This window comes from Myxocyprinus asiaticus, chromosome 1, assembly GCF_019703515.2.
Source record: "Myxocyprinus asiaticus isolate MX2 ecotype Aquarium Trade chromosome 1, UBuf_Myxa_2, whole genome shotgun sequence".
Taxonomy (NCBI): domain Eukaryota; kingdom Metazoa; phylum Chordata; class Actinopteri; order Cypriniformes; family Catostomidae; genus Myxocyprinus; species Myxocyprinus asiaticus.
The window spans coordinates 27195020-27217390 of record NC_059344.1 but is presented as its reverse complement, the minus strand read 5'-3'; the positions used below and the strand labels follow the sequence as shown (position 1 = coordinate 27217390).

At 42.5% G+C, this 22371-nt stretch overlaps 1 protein-coding gene across 9 annotated transcripts in view; it reads left to right on the top strand.

Moving 5' to 3' along the window:
* LOC127456337 (probable E3 ubiquitin-protein ligase HERC1) overlaps window positions 1-22371 on the top strand; it is a 67678-nt gene that overhangs the window by 917 nt on the left and 44390 nt on the right. For 4 of the 9 annotated variants that reach the window (XM_051725054.1, XM_051724983.1, XM_051725308.1 and 1 more), the window contains exons 2-33: window positions 1059-2005; window positions 2221-2316; window positions 3330-3524; window positions 6176-6487; window positions 6581-6677; window positions 7849-7992; window positions 8190-8317; window positions 8409-8553; window positions 9792-9963; window positions 10229-10363; window positions 10798-10963; window positions 11057-11182; window positions 11278-11490; window positions 12022-12174; window positions 12280-12412; window positions 12542-12733; window positions 14167-14382; window positions 14497-14670; window positions 15538-15652; window positions 15755-15875; window positions 15970-16138; window positions 17244-17526; window positions 18594-18714; window positions 18830-18881; window positions 19638-19906; window positions 20072-20296; window positions 20797-20917; window positions 21007-21244; window positions 21420-21589; window positions 21714-21869; window positions 21939-22045; window positions 22152-22265. In XM_051725054.1, the coding sequence (XP_051581014.1) occupies window positions 1088-2005; window positions 2221-2316; window positions 3330-3524; window positions 6176-6487; window positions 6581-6677; window positions 7849-7992; window positions 8190-8317; window positions 8409-8553; window positions 9792-9963; window positions 10229-10363; window positions 10798-10963; window positions 11057-11182; window positions 11278-11490; window positions 12022-12174; window positions 12280-12412; window positions 12542-12733; window positions 14167-14382; window positions 14497-14670; window positions 15538-15652; window positions 15755-15875; window positions 15970-16138; window positions 17244-17526; window positions 18594-18714; window positions 18830-18881; window positions 19638-19906; window positions 20072-20296; window positions 20797-20917; window positions 21007-21244; window positions 21420-21589; window positions 21714-21869; window positions 21939-22045; window positions 22152-22265 (5976 nt within the window). In that variant the 5' untranslated portion in view covers window positions 1059-1087. The remainder of the gene's footprint in view (window positions 1-1058; window positions 2006-2220; window positions 2317-3329; window positions 3525-6175; window positions 6488-6580; window positions 6678-7848; window positions 7993-8189; window positions 8318-8408; window positions 8554-9791; window positions 9964-10228; window positions 10364-10797; window positions 10964-11056; window positions 11183-11277; window positions 11491-12021; window positions 12175-12279; window positions 12413-12541; window positions 12734-14166; window positions 14383-14496; window positions 14671-15537; window positions 15653-15754; window positions 15876-15969; window positions 16139-17243; window positions 17527-18593; window positions 18715-18829; window positions 18882-19637; window positions 19907-20071; window positions 20297-20796; window positions 20918-21006; window positions 21245-21419; window positions 21590-21713; window positions 21870-21938; window positions 22046-22151; window positions 22266-22371) is intronic. The other 5 variants (XM_051644262.1, XM_051724898.1, XM_051725081.1 and 2 more) reach the window with 4 other exon arrangements.

The following is a 22371-nucleotide window of genomic DNA, read 5'->3' as shown; positions in this document are numbered from 1 at the left end:
TTGCACTGTTAATCCCTGGAAACCAGTGACAGGCAAACCGTTAGCTGGGAACGTCACAGTATTTTATCAGCCATACTTAGTACAGGCTTGTTGGTTGGTATAAATGTAATTTCTAGAGAGGCTAAATAACCAGATTTTCTGCTGTATACTTATGTTGTAAATAACGGACAACCTGTAATTTGAGACAAGTTGGAAAATTTAAGATATCTGGCAGTATGAATTTATAGGACTGGTGTTATATTCTTTTGACCATTTGAGAGGTGAATGAGTTAGACAGCCAGCAGTGTACACCTAGCTTTCTTATGAGAATAATCACTGCTGTATATGGTATAAAACTGCTGCTCGTGTACTCTTTGAAACAGATTTCTGGTGTAGGAACAGGCAGCCATGTAATTTTGTATTAAAGGATTTAGTGCATGTTATCATAGGCTGATGTGAAATGTTTTTAAAAAGATTAAGGAGCTATAGGCTGGATTGTTTTAATTCATACTGTAGAAACTTAACAGGGATATAACGTGAGCATTAGACATTTGCCTGTTGCACTAGTGTCATACACACTTTGGCCAAGTCTCTTATAAGATCAAACAGTGGTATAAGATGAGGAAAATCAGACCTACAAAAGTCTAAAGTCGACCTACTTATGAAAGTTTGCTGACTCGATAAATAAGTAAATAATCAATGGGATGACTCGAAACCTAGATTTATACACTCGTGCTGAATTCCCAAAGCCTGTCTTTTCGATCGTTACTTTGGCAAGTTGACAATTATGTTCACTGTGGCTCTTCTAGACCTGGGGAACTTTCTGGCTAGTTCAGTGCTGAAGTGACAGCTTCCGTTTCCATTTCCTTTAATGCATGTTTAATCACCACTTTGAGTTGTTAATCATTGTTTATGATTGTACCAGAATGTCTTGAGGTAGTATTCTTGAATCTTTTAATGTCTACTTTAAATGGATGCATTGGTTTTTGCCTCATTTGCTGAGTAAGGGAACAGGTTTCTCTGGTAATGTGTGTGAGACAGTTCACGGCTCAAGTCCACTGTACCTGTTTATCTCTCAGATGTGACGTTGTGGGTGTAAGGTGGAACCATGGCTGCAATGATACCGCCAGTTAAACTAAAATGGCTGGAGCACCTCAACAGCTCCTGGATTGCTGAGGACAGCGATTCCATCTCCACACGCGAAGGAGTTGCTGTGTTGTACGGCAAGCTTCTGGCCAACAAGGAGGTGGTTCTTCTCCCTCAGCAGGTGCTCTGTCTGAAGGGCCCTCAGCTGCCGGATTTTGAGCGGGACTGTCTGTCCAGCGATGAGCAGGAGCATTATCTGGACGCGCTGCTGGCCAGTCAGCTGGCTCTGGCCAAGACGGTCTGCTCGGACTCGCCTTTCGCCACTGCCTTGCGCAAACGCCTGCTGGTACTGCAGCGGGTTTTTTATGCACTTTCCAACAAATACCATGACAAGGGCAAGGTCAAGCAGCAGCTGCACTCTACTGAGAACACTTTGGGTTCTGCTGACATGCAAGCAGTTAGTGAGCGACCTCGCTCTAGTACAGACGCTCTTATTGAGATGGGTGTGCGGACAGGTCTTAGCTTGCTGTTCGCTCTACTCAGACAGAGCTGGACTCTTCCTCCGGCCGGGCCAGGAATCAACCTCTGCAACGATGTCATCACTACAGCCATCGAAGTGGTGGGCTCCCTTCCACCGTTATCATTGGCGAATGAGAGCAAGATTCCACAGATGGGCTTGGACTGCTTGGCCCAGGTGACCACGTTTTTGAAAGGAGTGACCATGCGGAACTCGGGGGCGGACGTGGTGGGGAGGAGGCTGGCATGCGAGTTGCTACTGGGCTTGGCGGCACAAAGGGGATCACTGCGCTACCTGCTGGAATGGGTGGAAATGGCACTGGCTGCATCGGCCGGTGTCACCAGCCAAGACATACAGAGCCAGGAGGGACTGATGGGATACGACTGCTTCATGAACATTCTAATGCAGATGAGAAGTTCACTGGTACCTACTCACAAAAACACCACACTCTGTCATGACACCAATGATAATGCTAATTGAATCCTACTTGCAGTACATTCCATTCGTGCCCTAGTTACATGCTACATCAACAATTTTTTCTGGATTTGCAATTACAGTATATTTGAGTGAAGAGATGCTGTTGATTAGGCTATAACAAGATGTGTGTTGACTTGTGTTTTAAATGTCTGGTGTTGTAGGGTTCATCTGCTGATCGGAGCCAGTGGAGAGAACCGACCCGCACACCCGATGGACTCTGTTCCCTTTATGAGGCTGCACTTTGTCTGTTCGAGGAGGTAGCATGCAAACTATTGTCTATTTGTAAATATATGTTTAATTTAAACAAGGAGACCAGATCCGTTAAAATATGGCTTTCATATTAATCACTCAATGAAATATAGTTTATGATAACATTGTATTGAAGTGTGATGAGGTCTTTTAAGGAAACGAAACTAAAACAAAAACTTTTATCACCCTTGAATTAATTTGGAGATGTAGGACGTCTTTGATAAGGACTTTACACATTTAGCTGTCAAAGGTGCTGTAAGCAATTTGTTTTTCATGGAAAAGTATGCAAAAATTTTTCCTACTCCCTTAGATATTAATGAAATAAATGTCCTGAGATATCTCACTGGTCTCTGTGACAGCTTTAGACTTTGTTAACAGCAAGCAAAAATGTGTCTGCGGACCGTGGACATTGACGCTTTTCACCGTCAATCATTTTGCTCATTCTCATTTGAAGCGGATCATTGAGGCTATGATCCATTATGTTTGTCAGTTGAGGGCATTATTTTGCCACTGTTGAATTTGACAGCCACAGGAACGAACAATGCAGCTTTTTTGCTTCGTTTGGTCTCAAAATTAACTTTGGAGGGTGGGGTTTTGGAATGAGGGGGTGTGGCTAATTCAATGGCTCAGTCACATGAAAGCTTCAGAATGCTAAAATCGCTTACAGCACCTTTAAGCTTAATTCTAGTTCTCAAGAGTCCAATTGTTCATCTCCTTGAACAGTGTGAAATCTTTATGGTTGCTATGTTTGGTGATGTAATTCATCAAGATAAAGATACTTTGCCCCCCACATACAAACAATTTTAATCTTTTTGAAGGTAGCGACCACTGCTTTTATGTGCCAAATGTGTTACCATCACATTGCATGGAAATCTACTGTGTCTGCTTATCCTTAATAGTCTATAATTTTGGAATGATTGGATCGGGTTGAAGTGCCAAAGATTTGCAGGAAATGCAGCCCTTTCTCATATACCAAAGCATTTTCTTTTCAATTTTTTTTTTCAATTTCCTAATGCTGTAGGTGTGCCGCATGGCTTCAGACTACTCAAGAACCTGTGCAAGTCCAGACAGCATCCAGGCGGGTGAGGCGGCAATGGTATCTGAGACCTGTGAGGTGTACGTGTGGGGCAGTAACAGCAGCCACCAGCTTGTAGAGGGCACTCAAGAGAAAATCCTACAGCCCAAACTAGCTCCCAGCTTCAGCGATGCACAAACGGTATGAAGCATCTTAAATTTACATTTATACATTTGGCAGATGCTTTTATCCAAAGCGACTTACAAAAGAGGAAAACATAAGTGAATCATCTTAAGGAGACAGTGGTATGAAAAGTGCCGTATTACAAAGTTTCATTAGCATCAGAATAGTATTCAAAACAGAATAACGTGCAACAGGAATTTTTTTTTTTTTTTTAATGACTGGTTAAGTGCTCATGGAAAAGATGTGTTTTTAATCGTTTTTTGAAGACAGAGAGTGAGTCAGCTTCACGGATGGAGTTGGGAATGTCGTTCCACCAACGTGATATGATGAAGCTGAAAGTCCGGGAAAGTGTTTTGGTGCTTCTTTGTGTTGGTACAACAAGGCGACGTTCCTTAGCCGACCGCAGGCTTCTAGTGGGTGCGTAGCTCTGCATAAATTATTTTAGGTATGCTGGAGCAGACCCAGTGACTATTCTGTATGCCAGCATCAGAGCCTTGAATTTGATACGTGCATCAATCGGCAGCCAATGGAGAGCGACAAGGAGTGTTGTAACATGTGCTCTCTTTGGTTCATTAAAGACCAGACATGCTGCTGCATTCTGGATCATTTGTAGGGGTCTAATTGCACATGCAGGGAGGCCTGCAATGAGAGCGTTACAGTAGTCCAGTCTAGTTATGACAAGTGACTGGACAAGCAGTTCAGAGAGGATGGGTCTTATCTTCCTGATATTGTAGAGTGTAAATCTACATGATCTTGCGGTCTTTGAGATGTGGTCTGTGGTTACCCCTAGATTTCTGACAGTTTTATCTTCATATTAACTATTCTTACAGTGTTGTTAGTATTCTCCTCTGTGCCCACAATGGAAATTTTTCTTTTCTAGCAGGTACAGTGCATCTGGAAAGTATTCACAGTGCTTCACTTTTTCCACATTTTGTTATGTTACAGCCTTATTCCAAAATGGATTAAATTCATTATTTTCCTCAAAATTCTACAAACAATACCCCATAATGACAATGTGAAAGAAGTTTGTTTGAAATCTTTGCAAATTTATTAAAAAAAAAACAACTAAAAAAATCACATGTACATCAGTATTCACAGCCTTTGCCATGACACTCAAAATTGAGCTCAGGTGCATCCTGTTTCCACTGATCATCCTAGAGATGTTTCTACAACTTGATTGGAGCCCACCTGTTGTAAATTCAGTTGATTGGACATGATTTGGAAAGGCACACACCTCTCTATATAAGGTCCAACATCCAAACCAAGCCATGAAGTCCAAGAAATTGTCTGTAGACCTCCGAGACAGGATTGTATCGAGGCACAGATCTGGGGAAGGGTACAGAAAACTTTCTGCAGCATTGAAGGTCCCAATGAGCACAGTGGCCTCCATCATCCGTAAATGGAAGAAGTTTGGAACCACCAGGACTCTGCCTAGAACTGGCCGCCCGGCCAAACTGAGCGATCGGGGGGAGAAGGGTCTTAGTCAGGGAGGTGACCAAGAACCCGATGGTCACTCTGACAGAGCTCCAGCATTTCTCTGTGGAGAGAGGAGAACCTTCCAGAAGAACCACCATCTTTGCAGCACTCCACCAATCAGGCCTGTATGGTAGAGTGGCCAGACAGAAGCCACTCCTCAGTAAAAGGCGCATGACAGCCCACCTGGAGTTTGCCAAAAGGCACCTGAAGGACTCTCAGACCATGAGAAACAAAGATTGAACTCTTTGGCCTGAATGGCAAGTGTCATGTCTGGAGGAAACCAGGCACCGCTCATCAACTGGCCAATACCATCCCTACAGTGAAGCATGGTGGTGGCAGCATCATGCTGTGGGGATGTTTTTCAGCAGCAGGAACTGGGAGACTAGTCAGGATCAAGGGAAAGATGAATGCAGCAATGTACAGAGACATCCTTGATGAAAACCTGCTCCAGAGCGCTCTGGACCTCAGACTGGGGCGAAGGTTCATCTTCCAACAGGACAACGACCCTAATCACACAGCCAAAATAACAAAGGAGTGGCTCCGGGACAACTCTGTGAATGTCCTTGAGTGGCCCAGCCAGAGCCCAGACTTGAACTCAATTGAACACCTCTGGAGAGATCTGAAAATGGCTGTGCAACGACACTCCCCATCCAACCTGATGGAGCTTGAGCAGTCCTGCAAAGAAGAATGGGAGAAACTGCCCAAAAATAGGTGTGCCAAGCTGGTAGCATCATACTCAAAAAGACTTGAGGCTGTAATTGGTGCCAAAGGTGCTTCAACAAAGTATTGAGCAAAGGCTGTGAATACTTATGTACACGTGATTTTTATTTTTAATAAATTTGCAAAGATTTCAAACAAACTTCTTTCACGTTGTCATTATGGGGTATTGTTTGTAGAATTTAGAGGAAAATAATGAATTTAATCCGTTTTGGAATAAGGCTGTAACATAACAAAATGTGGAAAAAGTGAAGTGATGTGAATACGTTCCGGATGCACTGTATGTCTGAGTGGTGGTGGCGGCGGCATAGTGGGCTAAAGCGCATAACTGGTAATCAGGTTGCCGGTTGCCGGTTCGATCCCCACAGCCACCACCATTGCGTCCTTAATAAGTACACTGTAAGTTGCTTTGGATAAAAGCGTCTGCAAAATGCATAAATGTAAATGTCTTACTGACCAAATTTCCTATCTTTCAGATTGAAGCTGGCCAGTACTGCACATTCGTTATCTCCTCTGATGGTTCAGTCCGAGCGTGTGGGAAGGGTAGCTATGGCCGCCTGGGACTGGGTGACTCAAATAATCAGTCCAATCTTAAGAAGCTGACCTTTGAACCTCATCGTGCCATTAAGAAAGTTTCATCATCCAAAGGCTCAGATGGCCACACGTTGGCCTTCACCAGTGAGGGGGAGGTGTTCAGCTGGGGTGACGGAGACTACGGCAAACTGGGTCACGGCAACAGCTCAACCCAGAAATACCCCAAACTAATACAGGGCCCTCTGCAAGGAAAGGTACTTAGCTCATATAGTTATGCATTACTTAATACTCAAAACAAATCTGTGAGTTTAAATGATTAATATCTTGGATTGCGTGTGTGTGTGTAGGTGGTGGTTTGTGTGTCAGCGGGCTATAGACACAGTGCTGCAGTCAGTGAAGATGGAGAGCTCTACACATGGGGAGAGGGGGACTTTGGAAGATTAGGTATATTCTAACTCTCTGTATTTCTGCTGTATTTATTACATATACACACTACATGTCTGTAGGGTTCCCACATACAAACCCAATTCTGATAAAAATTTGGACAGTTTGAAAAAAGGAAGCACAGCGAGTAAAGAAAAACGAGGTCGAATCCAGGGTGTGCTTAGTGACTCCAGCCAGGTCTCCTAAGCAACTAAATTGGCCCGGTTTGCTAGGGAGGGTAGAGTCACATGGGGTAACCTCTTTGTGGTCGCTATAATGTGGTTCGCTCTCGTTGGGGTGGTTGGTGAGTTGTGCGTGGATGCCGCGGAGAATAGCGTGAAGCCTCCACATGTGTTATGTCTCCGCGATAACGCGCTCAACAAGCCACGTGATAAAATGCGTGGATTTACAGTCTCAGACGTGGAGGCAGCTGAGATTCGTCCTCCGCCACCCGGATTGAGGTGAGTCACTACACCACCATGAGGACTTAGAGTGCATTGGGAATTGGGCATTCCAAATTGGGGAGAATTAAAAAAAAAAAAAAAAAAAGAGTGATTTGTAAATTTGGTTCACCCTGTGCTATGTTGAAAGCACTACAACAACACATTATTTGATGTTTTACCTTGTGAATTTAATTGGGGTTTTTTTTTTCTTGAAAATATACACTAATTTCAAATCAGATGATTGCAACACACTCCAAAAAATTTAGGACAAATTTCCGTTCCTGTTATGCGTCTGTAATGGATATCATGGCATGGGATTATTTGATGTAAAACATCAAGTAATGTGGTGTTGTAGTGTTTTCAAAATAGCTCAGTGTGAATCGAATTTACAAATCACTCCTTTTTGTTTTTATAAGCATTTTCCATACTGTCCCAACTTTTTCTGAAGTTCTACATGGAAAAGCTGAAAAAATAAGGGAATTTTAAAATTGTGATTACCAGGCTTGGAAAAGTTAAAAATTACTCTGTCATATAAAATCTTTTCAGTTATACTCAGCTGTAAAATATTTCAGCGCCTAGAAATTGCTCTATAAAATGATTTTAAAAAACACTTATCAAGAGCAACTGGATAAGTCATGGAAATGGATTGGTCTCAAGGTGTGGGAACCCTGTGTCTGCCAGCTATGTTATTATATATATTACTTAATATTGTGTTTACAGATATGTATGTTTGTCTACACTTTATGTAGGTCATGGTGACAGTAACAGTAGGAATATTCCCACACTTGTTAAAGACATCAGTAACGTGGGTGAGGTGTCCTGTGGAAGCTCCCACACCATTGCCCTGTCTAAAGATGGACGTACTGTCTGGTCTTTTGGAGGTGGAGACAATGGTTAGTTGACATTAGTATTTCAGAAGAGATATATGTATGGGGCAGCTGTGCTGTTGTTGTGTCAGTAAATGTTACTTACTGTTTAATCCACTTATAGAAAATATTGTATGTAGAGTTGCTTGTGTATATGATGATGGAAATCCTATTGTTAGGCAAACCACTCCTGGATCATCATCTTTTGTTATGCTTCTCTGCAGGTAAACTGGGTCATGGAGACACCAATCGTGTGTATAAACCTAAGGTGGTGGAGGCGCTCCAGGGAATGTTCATTCGCAAAGTATGTGCTGGCAGCCAGTCATCTCTGGCCCTCACCTCTACTGGTCAGGTATGTCATGAAACTGATTGTTGAAATCTACCTAGCTCACTTCGCAGTTTGATGTTTTGATAAATTCATGGTTTTTGAATTTATTGTGTAGGTATACGCTTGGGGCTGTGGTGCATGTCTTGGATGTGGTTCGTCAGAGGCCACAGCTTTAAGGCCAAAACTGATCGAGGAGCTTGCTACAACCAGAGTTGTTGACATATCAATAGGAGACAGCCACTGCCTTGCTTTATCACATGGTAAGATGGTACCATAAACTGTGTCAGAAATTAACACTGAAGGGCAAAAGTTGCATTAATGTATTTAAGTACTTTTAATTAATTCTTTAGCTTAAGTTCTCAATCTGAATAATTAGATTCAGATTAGAACTCATAATTTATGTGATAATGTGTATAACTAGGCTTATAATAAAATATTAAGAATTATATCAGAAGTTACAAATAAATACAGAGGAACTCCTTAAGTGGGCAGTTTTTGCCCCACATTTCAGATTTCTGTGGCATTTTTGCCTCGATCCCCCTTAATTTCTGACCCTGACTGTAAATCACTTCAATTGAAACCAATGTAGAGTGCCCAAAGAGACTAGTATATCTAAAATTCTGTTATAATTTACTCACCCTCATGCCATTCCAAACTTGTTTTTCCATGGAACACAAACTGAGAGGTTAGGAAATTTCAGCCTCATTCACTTTCATTGTATGGGGAAAAAAGATGCAGTGAAAGTAAACTGTGACCAAGTCCTCTGCCTAACATCTCCTTTTGTGTTCCATGGAAGAAAAGTAAACCCAAATGAGTTAGGAACAATATTAGGGTGAGTACATTTTTGTATGAACTATCCCTTTGAATGTTTGCAAAAACAATATTGAGCACAGCAAGACATTCCTGCACGTTCTTTATTGTACTGCATAATTGACCAAATAATCAATACACTACAATAGTAGTATATTGCTAGGTTTATGTTCCTCCTCAAATATCCCTCAGATCGTTATCATATTTTCAGTTTCACTCTATTGGATAAAGAACTAAACTAAATAATCAATGGCTGGTGATAGGGTGCTGTTGGGTTATTGAATTTACTTGGAGCAGTACTGTAAGGGTTGTTTGAACTGTAGTTTGAGAGAGGGGTCAGACTAGTAGCAGCAGGATATGTGCTGACTCATAGAGACTCAGATAAGGTGAAGCGAGGGGCCCTTACATATGATGTCACAGACAATTTGATACTGTGTGCTTAAACCGAACATGGACAGTTCACATGTTACAAAAATGGAGGGGGCAGATTGCCTTGTCAGCTCAGGCCAGACTGCTTCACACATCTGCACTGTAAAATGGATAAGCCTGAAATAATTTGCCTTATTATTAAACAACTTTTTTTGTAGTAACAACAAAGTTTTACCTACTTGCTGTGCTGTGGATTTGATCTAAGGGCTTTTTTTTTTTTTCATGTGGATGTCTTTTTCTTTTTTTTTTTTTTTTGAAGACAATGAAGTGTATGCCTGGGGCAATAACTCCATGGGCCAGTGCGGTCAAGGGAATTCCACTGGACCCATCACCAAACCCAAGAAGGTGATTGGTTTAGATGGAGTGGCCATTCAGCAGATCTCTGCTGGCACCTCCCACAGCCTGGCGTGGACCGCTCTCCCTAGAGACAGGTTAGCAAAAACTTTGAACCTCAGTATGAGTGAAACTGCTGCCAAAATCTTCCTTTTAAAAAAGAGAATTTAGAAATTCATTACCCTTATTTAAAATGTATTGATTTCTTGTGCATGGTTTTTCCTCTTAGTAACATTTTATTATGTGCATTCTTGTGACAAGAAGTTTGTTCTTTTGGGTTTCTTATTTATTTTCCTTTAGTTACTATTTTTAAAATTTCCAGATCTAAGTCATTAATTATGTGTGTTATGTGTTTGTACACAGGCAGGTGGTGGCGTGGCACAGGCCGTACTGTGTGGACCTGGAAGAAAGCACTTTCTCTCACCTTCGCTCATTCCTGGAACGATACTGTGACGGCATCAACAACGAGATCCCACCACTGCCTTTTCCATCCTCTAAGTGTGTGTTCTTCCACCACCATAGACTAGTGGAGTTTGGTCACTAATGTTTAGACCCTTATTTTTGAAGAATATCAGTGAAGAATCACTGCTGCTATTGAGATTAAGTTGAGTCTTAAACACTGGTTATAATGACCCCATAAAATGGCTTGATGAGCACAGTTTCTCGTGGAAGTCAGGACAGGACATATCGAAGGGCTTTTTTTTTTTTTAAATAGCCAATAGCCTTTAGTTTACATCACAGCCATAAACATGTCAGAGCAGGTGGTTTAGGGGGCAGGGACATTCTCATTTTATAAACCACAAAACTCCAAATTTTATTTCATGGGGTCTTTAATCTACATCTTAAACAAAACATCCTTAGGATTATTATATATTAACTGAAATTTCTTGCACCCTGGAGTTCAGAGTGTAAATTTGGTTTTGGGCCAACAGGGAGCATCATAACTTCTTGAAACTGTGCCTGAGGCTCTTGTCCAATCACCTGGCTCTAGCACTGGCTGGGGGCGTGGCCACCAGTATCTTGGGACGTCAAGCACGGCCGCTTCGCAATCTGCTCTTTAGACTGATGGATGCCTCAGTGCCTGATGAAATCCAAGAGGTCTGTGTTTGTGGTAGCATGCTTGCATGTATTTCTGTGATGTTTTTGATGACTCATAGTTTTCTCTGATTAATGAAATTGTGTGTTTTGTAGGCTGTCATTGAGACTCTGTCAGTGGGAGCAACAATGCTGCTGCCCCCTCTGAGAGAGAGAATGGAACTTCTGCATTCGCTCCTTCCTCAAGGACCAGACCGCTGGGAGAGCCTCTCCAAAGGACAGGTATGTGTGTGCCTGTTTGTAAGGAACAGACGGTCAAAGTTAACTTGCAAAAGCATCTGTCAGTCATGCTCGTGTGTGTGTGTTTTCTGTTACAGAGGATGCAGTTGGACATAATTCTCACTAGTCTGCAGGATCACACCCATGTGGCATCTCTTTTAGGCTACAGCTCTCCTCCAGATGCCTCTGAACTGCCCAGTCAACCTTCTGACTCTACGCAAGTGCCTGGCACACAGCCTGATACACATCCTGACACACATTTGGCAGAGATCTTAATGAAAACTCTACTAAGGAACCTGGGCTTTTACACGGTCAGTCTTCTGCAGATCAAGATCTCGAGGCTGTATTTACAATGTCCACTAGATTGTTTCATGGGTTTAAAAGTGCATGTTTGCATTAAAAGTGCATGTAAAAGTTTGCATTTGATTTGGGCCATTTTCAAATGTGGTTCTGAATCTGATTGGTAGGCTTTTGGGGGGTATTTACACTTAGTCACTTCACTCTCTTCATGCGTTTTTACTGATCGGATTGCTATCCGATATAATAAGGCACATTCCATTTACACTTGGTCTTTATATAATCAGATAGCTATCTGGTCAGTAAAAATGCATTAAGTGACAAAGTGTAAATACTACCTTTGATATCTGGTTATCTTACCTATATCTAAACACTCCGATGTTTACAATACATATCAATACATGTTTGAAAATGCAGCCTCTGCTATATACTACTGGTTGACTCCACAGGGGTCCAACTGCTCCTTCATAGAGTCTTTAACAACAGCCTGTTTTCTGTGTGTGTGTGTGTGTGTGTGTGTGTGTGTGTGTGTGTTAACCTCACAGGACCAGGCATTTGGAGAGCTGGAAAAGAACAGTGATAAGATCTTGCAGGAAACATCATCATCTGATAGCTGCCAGCCAGCTCACCTTCATGAGCTGCTCTGCTCTTTACAGAAGCAACTACTGGCTTATTGCCATATCAACTGCGTTACAGAGGTACATACACAAGCACATACATATCTGAATGCAAATCAGAAGCACTGTCTTTGAATGTTCTGCCAGAATGATTTCCTTCTGTATGTGTGTGTCTGTGTTTGTCAGGGCTGCAGTAGTGTGGCGCTTCTACATAAGCACTTGCAGTTATTGCTGCCTCATGCCACAGATATTTATAATCGTTCTGCAACTCTTCTGAGAGAAAGCTCTGGAAATGGCAGTGTGCGTGAGAAGCTACGAGGTATGTGAAAAAATAAATAAATAATATACACATTTAAACTTAAACTCCTATTATATGCTAATGGGCTAAACATATAGGCAAAATATATCTCTGACATTCTCTCTATGACTCTGTTTGTGGATGTGGTAGATGTGATCTACATGTCTGCAGCAGGCAGTATGTTGTGTCAGATTGTGACGTCCCTGCTGTTGTTGCCTGTATGGGTGGCAAGGCCACTGCTCAGTTACCTCTTAGACCTGCTGCCCCCTCTGGACCGTCTCAACAGACTCCTACCTGCTGCTGCATCTCTAGAAGAACAGGAGTTACAGTGGCCTCTACATGGTCAGACTTTATTCATGTTCACATTTTTGATCTGGTTTATATCAGTTGTACCTCTGTTTTTATTTTATTTAATTTATCCCATTTCTCCCAATTTAGAATGCCCAATTCTCACTACTTAGTAGGTCCTCGTGGTGCTGTGGTTACTCACTTCAATAAGGGTGGTGGAGGACAAGTCTCAGTTGCCTCTGCTTCTGAGACAGTCAATCTGCGCATCTTATCACGTGGCTCGTTGTGCATGACACCAGAGACTCATAGCACTGGAGGCTCATGCTACCCTTCACGATCCATGCACAACTAACCACGTGCCCCATTGAGAGCGAGAACACCTAATCGTGACCACGAATGGGTTACCCCATGTGACTCTGCCCTCCTTTGCAACCGGGCTAGTTTGTTTGCTTAGGAGACCTGGCTGGAGTCAAGTTGTACCTTTTGTTTTGAAATGTACAAGAATCAGTGCTGCAGTCACAGTTGGATCATGAACTGGGGCCTTGGACTTCCGCATATCCCAAAACTGCACCAGGCAATACAGTACGATTTGACCACTAGGGCCACTGGGCCCTCGACGAATACTTCGTTATTTGAATACTATTTGAATTGTTTAAATATTACAGCAAAAAAAATGTGAATGCTTAAGACTTGTGTTGGCTACTATTTTTAGTTGTCCCATGTTATTCTATCAAAAGGCTTGTTTCCAGGGTTGGGGGGGAGGGGGTCCCTAGAGCCTCATAAGACCCTAATCCTGTCCTGGTTGCAGTGTCATTCTGATATGATCAAATATGATGCATGTTATAGCGGTTGAAGATCTTGGGTGAAAAACCCAAAGATTGTTGGTTCAAACCCTACCACCAAATATCATCATTGTGTCCTTTAGAAAGTCATTTGTACTGTAAAGCCTAAAGAATGCTCCATTTTGACACGAATGCTCAGCCTTTCAAGGTATTCTTCATTTGACTGTGCGTGCATGCATATGTTGCACACTATGACTTCTGTGTGATGCACACACATTCTGACATGCACATCTAATATTTTTGTTTCCACCTTTGTCTCCTGTTGTTTGCAGTGTTTACATCTTTTTCTAGTGCTTCTTCATGAAAGCAATGGCTCAACTGTGAGTGTTGCTACCTTGTGGACCCACTTATTAGTACAAATAATTCCAGGTGCATTCGCATACTGCATGTTCAGAGTACGCATGGTTAGAAAAATCGTATTGGTGGAGAGCGTTCCTGTCCCTGTCGGTAGTGTTCACGGCCGGGGCCCCCCACAATAGTGATCTCCCCGTCTGTAGCGATCTCCGGGGGGACCACACCGGTTGCACCCAACCCCCCGCCGAAGCGCTGGACAAAGTGCGACCGCACCGGTTGCACCGCCCTAAGAACAGCCCTGCTCGCACATAATATACTGAGAGAGTTTTTTTCTTTCCTATCTTCCTGTAGGCACCCCAGATCTGGTTGATCCAGTGTGTGTGTCAGGACCGGCACAGTGCTGGGTGTGGTTGGTGGATCTTGAGCGCACCGTAGCCCTGCTGGTGGGACGCTGTCTTGGGGGAATGCTGCAGGGAGCCCCACCCTCACCAGAGGAACAGCACACTGCTCACTGGCTCAAAACACCACTCTTCAGTAATGGCTTAGAGACTGACATACCCCAACTTGGTATGCACATACAAATACGCACATACTATTGTATGCCTGCAAAACTCATAGATCACAGGGTAAGCAGGTCTCTGATCAAATATTAAAGCTCAAAGTAGTATGTTGATGTTTCAGATGCTTGTATCAGTTCTTTGCTGGAAGTGGCTCTATGTGGGAATGAGGAGCAAAGACCCTTTGACTGTCAGTTGCGTGCTGACATGAGTGTGCTGGTGGATTTGGCCCTTGGATCAACTAAAGAGCCCACGCACAGCCTGTGGACAAACATGCAGGACTATGCCATCAGCAAGGGTACGACACACTCATACTCACCTGATATCTCCTGAAGAATCACTTTTAGTTGCTATTGCAGTGGTTTTTTGTTGTTGTTTTTTTTTTTTATCCCCTTTTCTCCCAGTTTGGAATGCCCAGTTCCCACTACTTAGTAGGTTCTCGTGGTGGCGCGGTTACTCACCTCAATCTGGGTGGCGGAGGACAAGTCTCAGTTGCTTCTGAAACGGTCAATCCGCGCATCTTATCACGTGGCTCGTTGTGCATGACACCGTGGAGACTCACAGCACGTGGAGGCTCATGCTACTCTCCGTGATCCATGCACAAATTACCACGCACCATATTGAGAGTGAGAACCACTAATCACGACCACAAGGAGGTTACCCCAGGTGACCCTACCCTCCCTAGCAACTGGGCCAATTTGGTTGCTTAGGAGACCTGGCTGGAGTCACTCAGCACACTGTGGATTCGAACTCACGACTCCAGGGGTGGTAGTCAGCGTCAATACTCGCTGAGCTACCCAGGCCACCCAGTTGCTATTGCTGTTTAAGAAGATCACACTACTTTAGATAAAAACAGTTGGGTTCCTTAAGATATTTGTCCTGATCCGACTATAGCATGGATCTTGAGTCATATTTGAACTAAGATCCCTGCAGTAGGGCACACCATTTTTCTACATTTACTGCTTTTTTACAGTACAGTTAATGGTAGTTGACTCTCTTTGTGACAGCTAGACATAAACCACATCTTTGTTGTAAACTTGTCACAAAGCCTGGTTTTGTATGGTTTTGGAATGATTTATATCAACTTGCATTTGTTAGGAATTGTGCAAGCCAGCAGCTTTAATTTTTAATCTTGTGTTTGTGTGTGTGTGTGGCATTGGGATAGATTGGGACAGTGCGTTGATGCCTAATGAGGCTCTGTTAGACACAGTGTCACGCTTCGTACTTGGTGTACTGCTGAAACACACAGGGCTGCTGGGACAGGCGTGTGGAGAGGGGAGGTATGACCTTGAAGCCAACATCACTATAGAGAGTGGTACATAGAATTACACAGCTGTGGACACTGCTGAAACATTTGTCTCTCATTTTCTCTCTCCATGCAGATATCAGCCATGTAAGCTGTTGGCAGAGGTGTATCGTAGTGTTTATAAGGTGCGCAATCGCCTCTTGGCTTGCAAGAACATGGAGCTCATCCAGACCCGCTCGTCATCCAGAGAACGCTGGGTACGACTTCACTTACGTGCACACAGATGCTCTATTTCTCATTCGTCTTCACATGTATTTAATGTAATTTCTTATTGGTGTCTGCAACGTTCAGATTCCTGATAATGTGGACTCAGTGGAGTTGGACCCTCAGGAGCACTCCTTCACTCGAACTATAGATGAGGAGGCTGAAATGGAAGAGAGAGACCGAGAAAGAGAGGAAGGACACCAGGAGCAGGAAGACGATGAGGAGGAGAGAGAGCATGAGGTCATGACCGCAGGAAGTGAGTTCATACACTTAGGTGAAGGGCATGTGCGTGTGCTGAGATTGGCTGATGCTTTGGGTGGCATTTATTGAAGTTGTCTCGCATGTTTATACACACTTAATACCTTTACTGTCCCAGATCAGACATTGTAAAGATGTATTAATTTGCATAAATGTTATTGATTCAACATTACACACAGTAAATACATTGTGCTACAATATACAACAAAGGAAGAGTTCATGTTGTTCCAAACCTGTATGCTCTTTATTTTTTTCTGTGGAACACCAAAAGAGAATTTTAGAAGAATCTTCATGCTGCTCTTTTACATAGAACAGGGTAGTCAAACTCGGTTGCTGGAGGGCCACAGTCCAGCAGAGTTTAGCTCCAACCATAATTAAATTCACCTGAAGCAGCTAATCAAGGTCTTCAGGAGTACTTGGAGGCATTTTGGAGCAGGGCTGGAACTAAACTCTGCAGGGTTGCGGCCCTCCAGGAACTGAGTTTGACATCCCTGACATAGAAGGACAGTTTATAGTGACCACAGTTGTCAAGCTCCAAAAAGGACAAAAGAAAAAAAAAAAAAATACACAGTAAAGAACTATAAATGTAGTCCTTATGACTCTTGCACAATATTCCAAGTCTTCTGAATCCATATAGTAATTTCGTACAGTAACAGACCATTATTCACAAGGACCCATTTTTTTTTTTTATCTGAACGCAGTCGACAAAGGGGAAGCTTATCAGTGAATAACAACATAAATATCTGTCTTGGAAGACTTGGAATATAGTGCATGAGTCATATGAGCTACTTTTATGGTTCTTTTTGTCACAGTGAACGGTCGTTGTGTGGAAAAGATCTGTGTAAAGATTCTATGAAAAATCTGCTTTTTGTGTTCCAGAGAAGAAATAACCACAAATGGGTTTGGAATGGCATTTGGGTGAACTTTCCCTTAAATACAACCAAACAAATAGATTAACAGTAACCTCACTATGTCTTTATAGAAAAAAGAAGAATGGCACAATGGCGTTGTGTAATAACCAGCCTTAGAAACTTTAAAACAGCATGCTTCTTGGCTGCTTTCCTAACTCGACTGCTCTGTGTCTTATGTCTTGGCGGACACAGAAATCTTTCAATGTTTTCTATCAGCACGGGAGGCTGCGCGAGGGAGAGACAGGGATCAAATCGGCAGCATGAGCATACAGGAGGAGCTTGCTCAGCCCATGCCTGAGCGCAGGAGCAGCACTGTCCCTCAGGAAGGACAGGATCTTTACACCACCGCATGCAATGCTGTCATCCACCGCTGCGCCATGCTCCTGCTGGCTGTCAGCACACCACTCACACAGCACATCAACCAGCAGCCGCTGATGGGCGGGGTCAACCAGGATGGAGGCGGGTTTATGACTAGGTGAGTGGCATCAGCAAGTTTTATCAGTAAGCTGATAAAACAAGTGCAAGCATACCTTTTATCCTGATGCACATTGAGCCCTGTTAACGCTAATTAATATTTTGAACCGAACCTATTATAATCGTAACCCTTATCTGTGAAGCATGAAGTTCTCGCTGAACTCTCTTACCTCTTTTCCAGTGCATGCTCTGCTACATCCTGATCAGGAATGCCTGACCTACTTTTCAGATTTCACATTACCCAGTTGCCAAAGACCTTGTGTGCTGACCTAATTCTGAAGCACCTTTTTGAGGCTGACCCAGTTACAATCAGTTTAAAAGCAGTGGTTGTTGTGATACTTTTCAAGAAATAAAAAAAAGTCATTCATTAGTGACATTGATTTACTGTGTATTTGGGCCATGTTTTTTTTAAAGGAATATTCCGGGTTCAATACAAGTTAAGCTCAATCGACAGCATAATGTTGATTATCACAAAAAATTAATTTAGACTCGTTCCTCCTCTTCTTTAAAAAAAAAAAAAGCAAGAATTGAGGTTACAGTGAGGCACTTACAATAAAAGTGAATGGGGACAATTTTTTGAGAGTTTAAACAGAAATGTGAAGCTTATAATTCTATAAAAGCACTTACATTAAATCTGTTAATCTATTATTTGAGCTGTAAAGTCGTCATGGCAACTAAATTGTAACTAACTTTAGCTCTAACTTTGCACACAAAAGGTTAATAGGTGATTTTATCATGCTAAAATCATGTTTACACGCATATTGTTTATATGTTGTGGCTATACTTTTAAAAAGGTGAGTATTTTAACGTTAAAAAATTGGCCCCCATTCTCTTTCATTGTAAGTGCCTCAGTGTAACCCATATTTTTTGCTTTTTTTAAAGAAAAGGAGGGGCACGTCAAAATAAATGTATGTGGTAATCAGTATTATGCCACAAATGCTTTCGATTGAGCTTAACTTGTATTGAACCCAGAATATTCTTTTAATGGCTTGATTATGCGTTATGTGAACTCCTAGGAACTATAATTTTTTTTATATTTTTTTTTAATTTTGTGTGTGTGTTTTGTAGGAGCGAGAGCCTGACAGCTGAGAGTCGATCCATTCAGAACAGTCCCAGTAACAGGCTCACAAAATCCAGAAGTGAGTCTGATCTGTCTCAGCCAGAGTCTGATGAAGAGGGATACTCACTGGTGAGCTCCACCACACAGACACACACACACATATGTCCCCCCATCTTATTTGCTTTACTCTTTGTATGACAGTTTGAATTGTAGTCATGCAACCTGTTGGTGTGGCTTATTTCAGAATGCAAGGAGGAATGTGGATCTGGATTTAGCTTTCACTCCTAAAAAAAGAGGTAACAGCCCCTCCCCAAACACCCTTAGACCCTCTAACACTTCTGCTGGAACACAGTGTACTGCTCTGTTAATCTTTATATTTGTGCAAGAATGTGTGACTGTTTGTAGAAGTACACATGTAATGTAACGCAGACAGCTTTGGGTGTCAGTCTATTTTCTTCTTGGCCAAATGTGGGTATAAAATGAGAGGGAACAGTGATTTCCTTTTGCCATCTGTCTTTCCTCTGTATTCTCTTCATGGTCTGCCAAAATTCAGCCCCATGCTACTTTGTGGATAAGCTTGAAACAATCTGCTAAACAATAATTCTGATCCGCACCACTCTAACACAGTATTCATTATTCGTGTGCAGGCCTGCACAGAATGTGTGGCCACAGAATTCTGCAGATATCCACAGAATTCAAACGAGTTTTAAACTCCCAGTATTTTCAGACATTGTTATTGTTTGCTATAAAAAAATTCATATTTGCCCCTGTCATTTTTCTATTGGACAGGACCCACCAAATCCTGCTTCTGGAAAGCCACTTTCTGGCAAAGTTTTATAAACTCTAATAAAACACACCTGAAATAGCTGAATAAGGTCTTGGGGTGCACTTGAACATTACAGGAAAGTGTGAAATGAAACGCTGCAGGAAGCGGGAGGGCACCATTAGCGTAGTGCCAGGAGCAGGATTGGGCACCGTTAGCATAGGAATTTACTCTGCTTACAATTAGCTTTGACTAAATGATGAATCACTTTGTGTCTTTTGTCTTCTAGGCTTTCTTTACAGTTCTCCAGACTCTTCTGCTGACTGGTTTGGGGGACGATTGGCCCATGAGTGTTTATACAGCTCTCCACAGTTCTATGAGGAGTCAGACCTCGATCTGAACCACTCTCTCAGGCTCCATGCACTCATCGAGAACATAGTGAACTTCATCAGTGGAGATGTTGGGAATGCCCCTGCTTTTAAAGAACCAGAAGAGAGTGTGTCTACCAGCCCACAAGCCATTATTATAGCCATGGAGAAGCAGCAGAGCCGAGCAGAGGTATGTGGCCTCACTCGCATACAGTATACTGTATTTCCATGCACTGACAATTTTTTACAAAACATTTACTAAAGATCCCATTATCTGTCTTTACCTCCCTCACATTATATAAGAAGAATCTGCTTATTTTATCCTTTATGTTTGTTTTTTCTTTTGTTTCTGTAGTTGCGTCTGGAGGCCCTTCATCAGATTGTGGTGTTAATTTCTGGGATGGAGGAGAAGAGCAGTCAGGCAGGCACTGCAAGTGGAGCTGGACAGACATGCCTTAGTTTTCACTCTGCCTCTTTGCTAACATCAGTCAGACTGCAGTTCCTGTCTGGGTGTTTTGGCCTGGGTGCCGTCAGCAATGGGGGTCTCAAGGGGGAGAGCGTCCAACTACACCATTACCAGGTAATTATTTAGCAAACATTTCTATTTGAATTGAACTGATTCAGATAAGAGGCACCGCAGAGTGTGTGGCATAATATTGATTATAATCTGACTATTATGCCACAACAATGTCAATATATTATAATATACAAATAGTATTGCTCATTGGCCCAGTGTCAAGCTGAGTTGAGCTTCAAATGGACTTTTTTGTAGATTATACTGACTCCATATGAGTGCATTTAGAAGTTATTTTGGTTACTGACAAAGGATGAGCAATTGTTTTTAGATATTTGGGAGAACATTGAGGCTTATAAAATGTATCAAACAAATTCTCTCCATCTATACATTACAGTATTCACTCTATATACTATACACTAAGAATCTCCCTCAAAATAAATCATGTCAATTATTTAAAATTGCCAGGTAAATTATGTCCTATTGACTGGGCATGAAAAAAGACTTGCTAAATGTTATAATTTGTTACTGGTTTTGCAAGTGATGTGCGTTGTCTTTCCTTATAGGATGAAGTCAGAGCAGCCAAGAAATGTATACAGATGGACATTCAGACAGCTGTGCATAAGATATACCAGCAGCTGTCAGTCACATTAGAGAGAGCCCTTCAAGCTAACAAGCACCATATAGGTATTGTGTCTGAACAAACATATACATACAGAGATTAGACTCCATACCTGTATGACATCATGTATATTTAAAATGTTGTGTGTCTCCAGAGGCCCAGCAGAGGCTGCTCTTGGTGACAGTCTTCGCTTTAAGTGTGCGTTACCAGCCTGTGGACGTGTCATTGGCTATCTCCAGTGGCCTCTTGGATGTTCTCTCTCAGCTTTGTGGCACCGAAACTCTCCTTGGACAGACTCTGCAACTATTGCACAAGCCTGCGGGCTCTCAACTCAGCACAGCTCTTAAAGTAGCCAGCACCAGATTGCTGCAGATACTAGCCATCAGCACCGGGTATGCCACATTACTTCACAGATGCTCTGACTTTCTATAGTTGGTTAAGATCTAAACCGATCAAATGTCTTCTAGACTCACTCTGAGATTATGGTGACATCCGTCTGTTAAGACTTCACAAACACATTGGTTCTTGGCCTTTAGAGCTCACTGACTATTGCTCTGTCCCTATCAGAACATATGCAGACAGGTTGAGTCCAAAGGTGGTCCAGTCTCTTTTGGACCTTCTGTGTAGTCAGCTGAAGACTCTGCTGTCTCAGGCTGCTGGAAGCACACTCAGTGCAAGTCCAGATCTTCAGGAGAAGACTGACGACTGCGCAGATGTCCAGAAAAAAGATTTCCGATGTAGGACACTCAACAGCAACCATGCATGCGCAGTAACACACCTGCACACACCCAAGTCACAAAGTTGTTCTGTTGTGTGGTTTTATATATTGTTTTTTTTTTTGTTTTTTTTTTTGTGGTGCAGCATTGTTACGAAAGAGACACACTGCAGAACTGCACCTTGGAGACTTCCTGGTGTTTCTGCGTCGAGTCGTCTCTTCCAAAGCCATCCAGTCCAAGATGGCATCTCCTAAATGGACTGAAGTTCTTCTCAACATTGCTGCTCAGAAATGCTGCTCAGGTAACAGCTCACCAACCCATTAACTTGTAACTGTCTAAGTGTTGTTATACTTAGAAATGTATTTTTCAGGCATTCCATTGGTTGGTAATTTGAGGACTCGTCTGTTAGCCCTGCATGTTCTGGAAGCTGTACTTCCTGCCTGTGAGAGCAGTGTGGAGGACCATCAGATGACCCAGGTCTGACTCCACACACCCATGTTGTGGTTTTTTTATTTTTATTTTTTCTCTCTTTCTCTCTAATGGACAGTGTGTTTTAGTTCTTAATTGATTTGTCTATGTGTGGCAGGTGGTGGAGAGATTGTTTTCCTTGTTGTCTGACTGTATGTGGGAGGCTCCTGTTGCTCAAGCCAAACACACCATGCAGGTGAAAGAGAGAGAGCAGGAGCTCAAGCTACAGGTGAGGGAGATACAGCCGGTCTTTGTGTTTGTCTAGTGTAGGATTAACCTCACCCTCATCTTGTTCCAGACTCGGATGACTTTCTTTAGTGGAAAACAAAAGGACA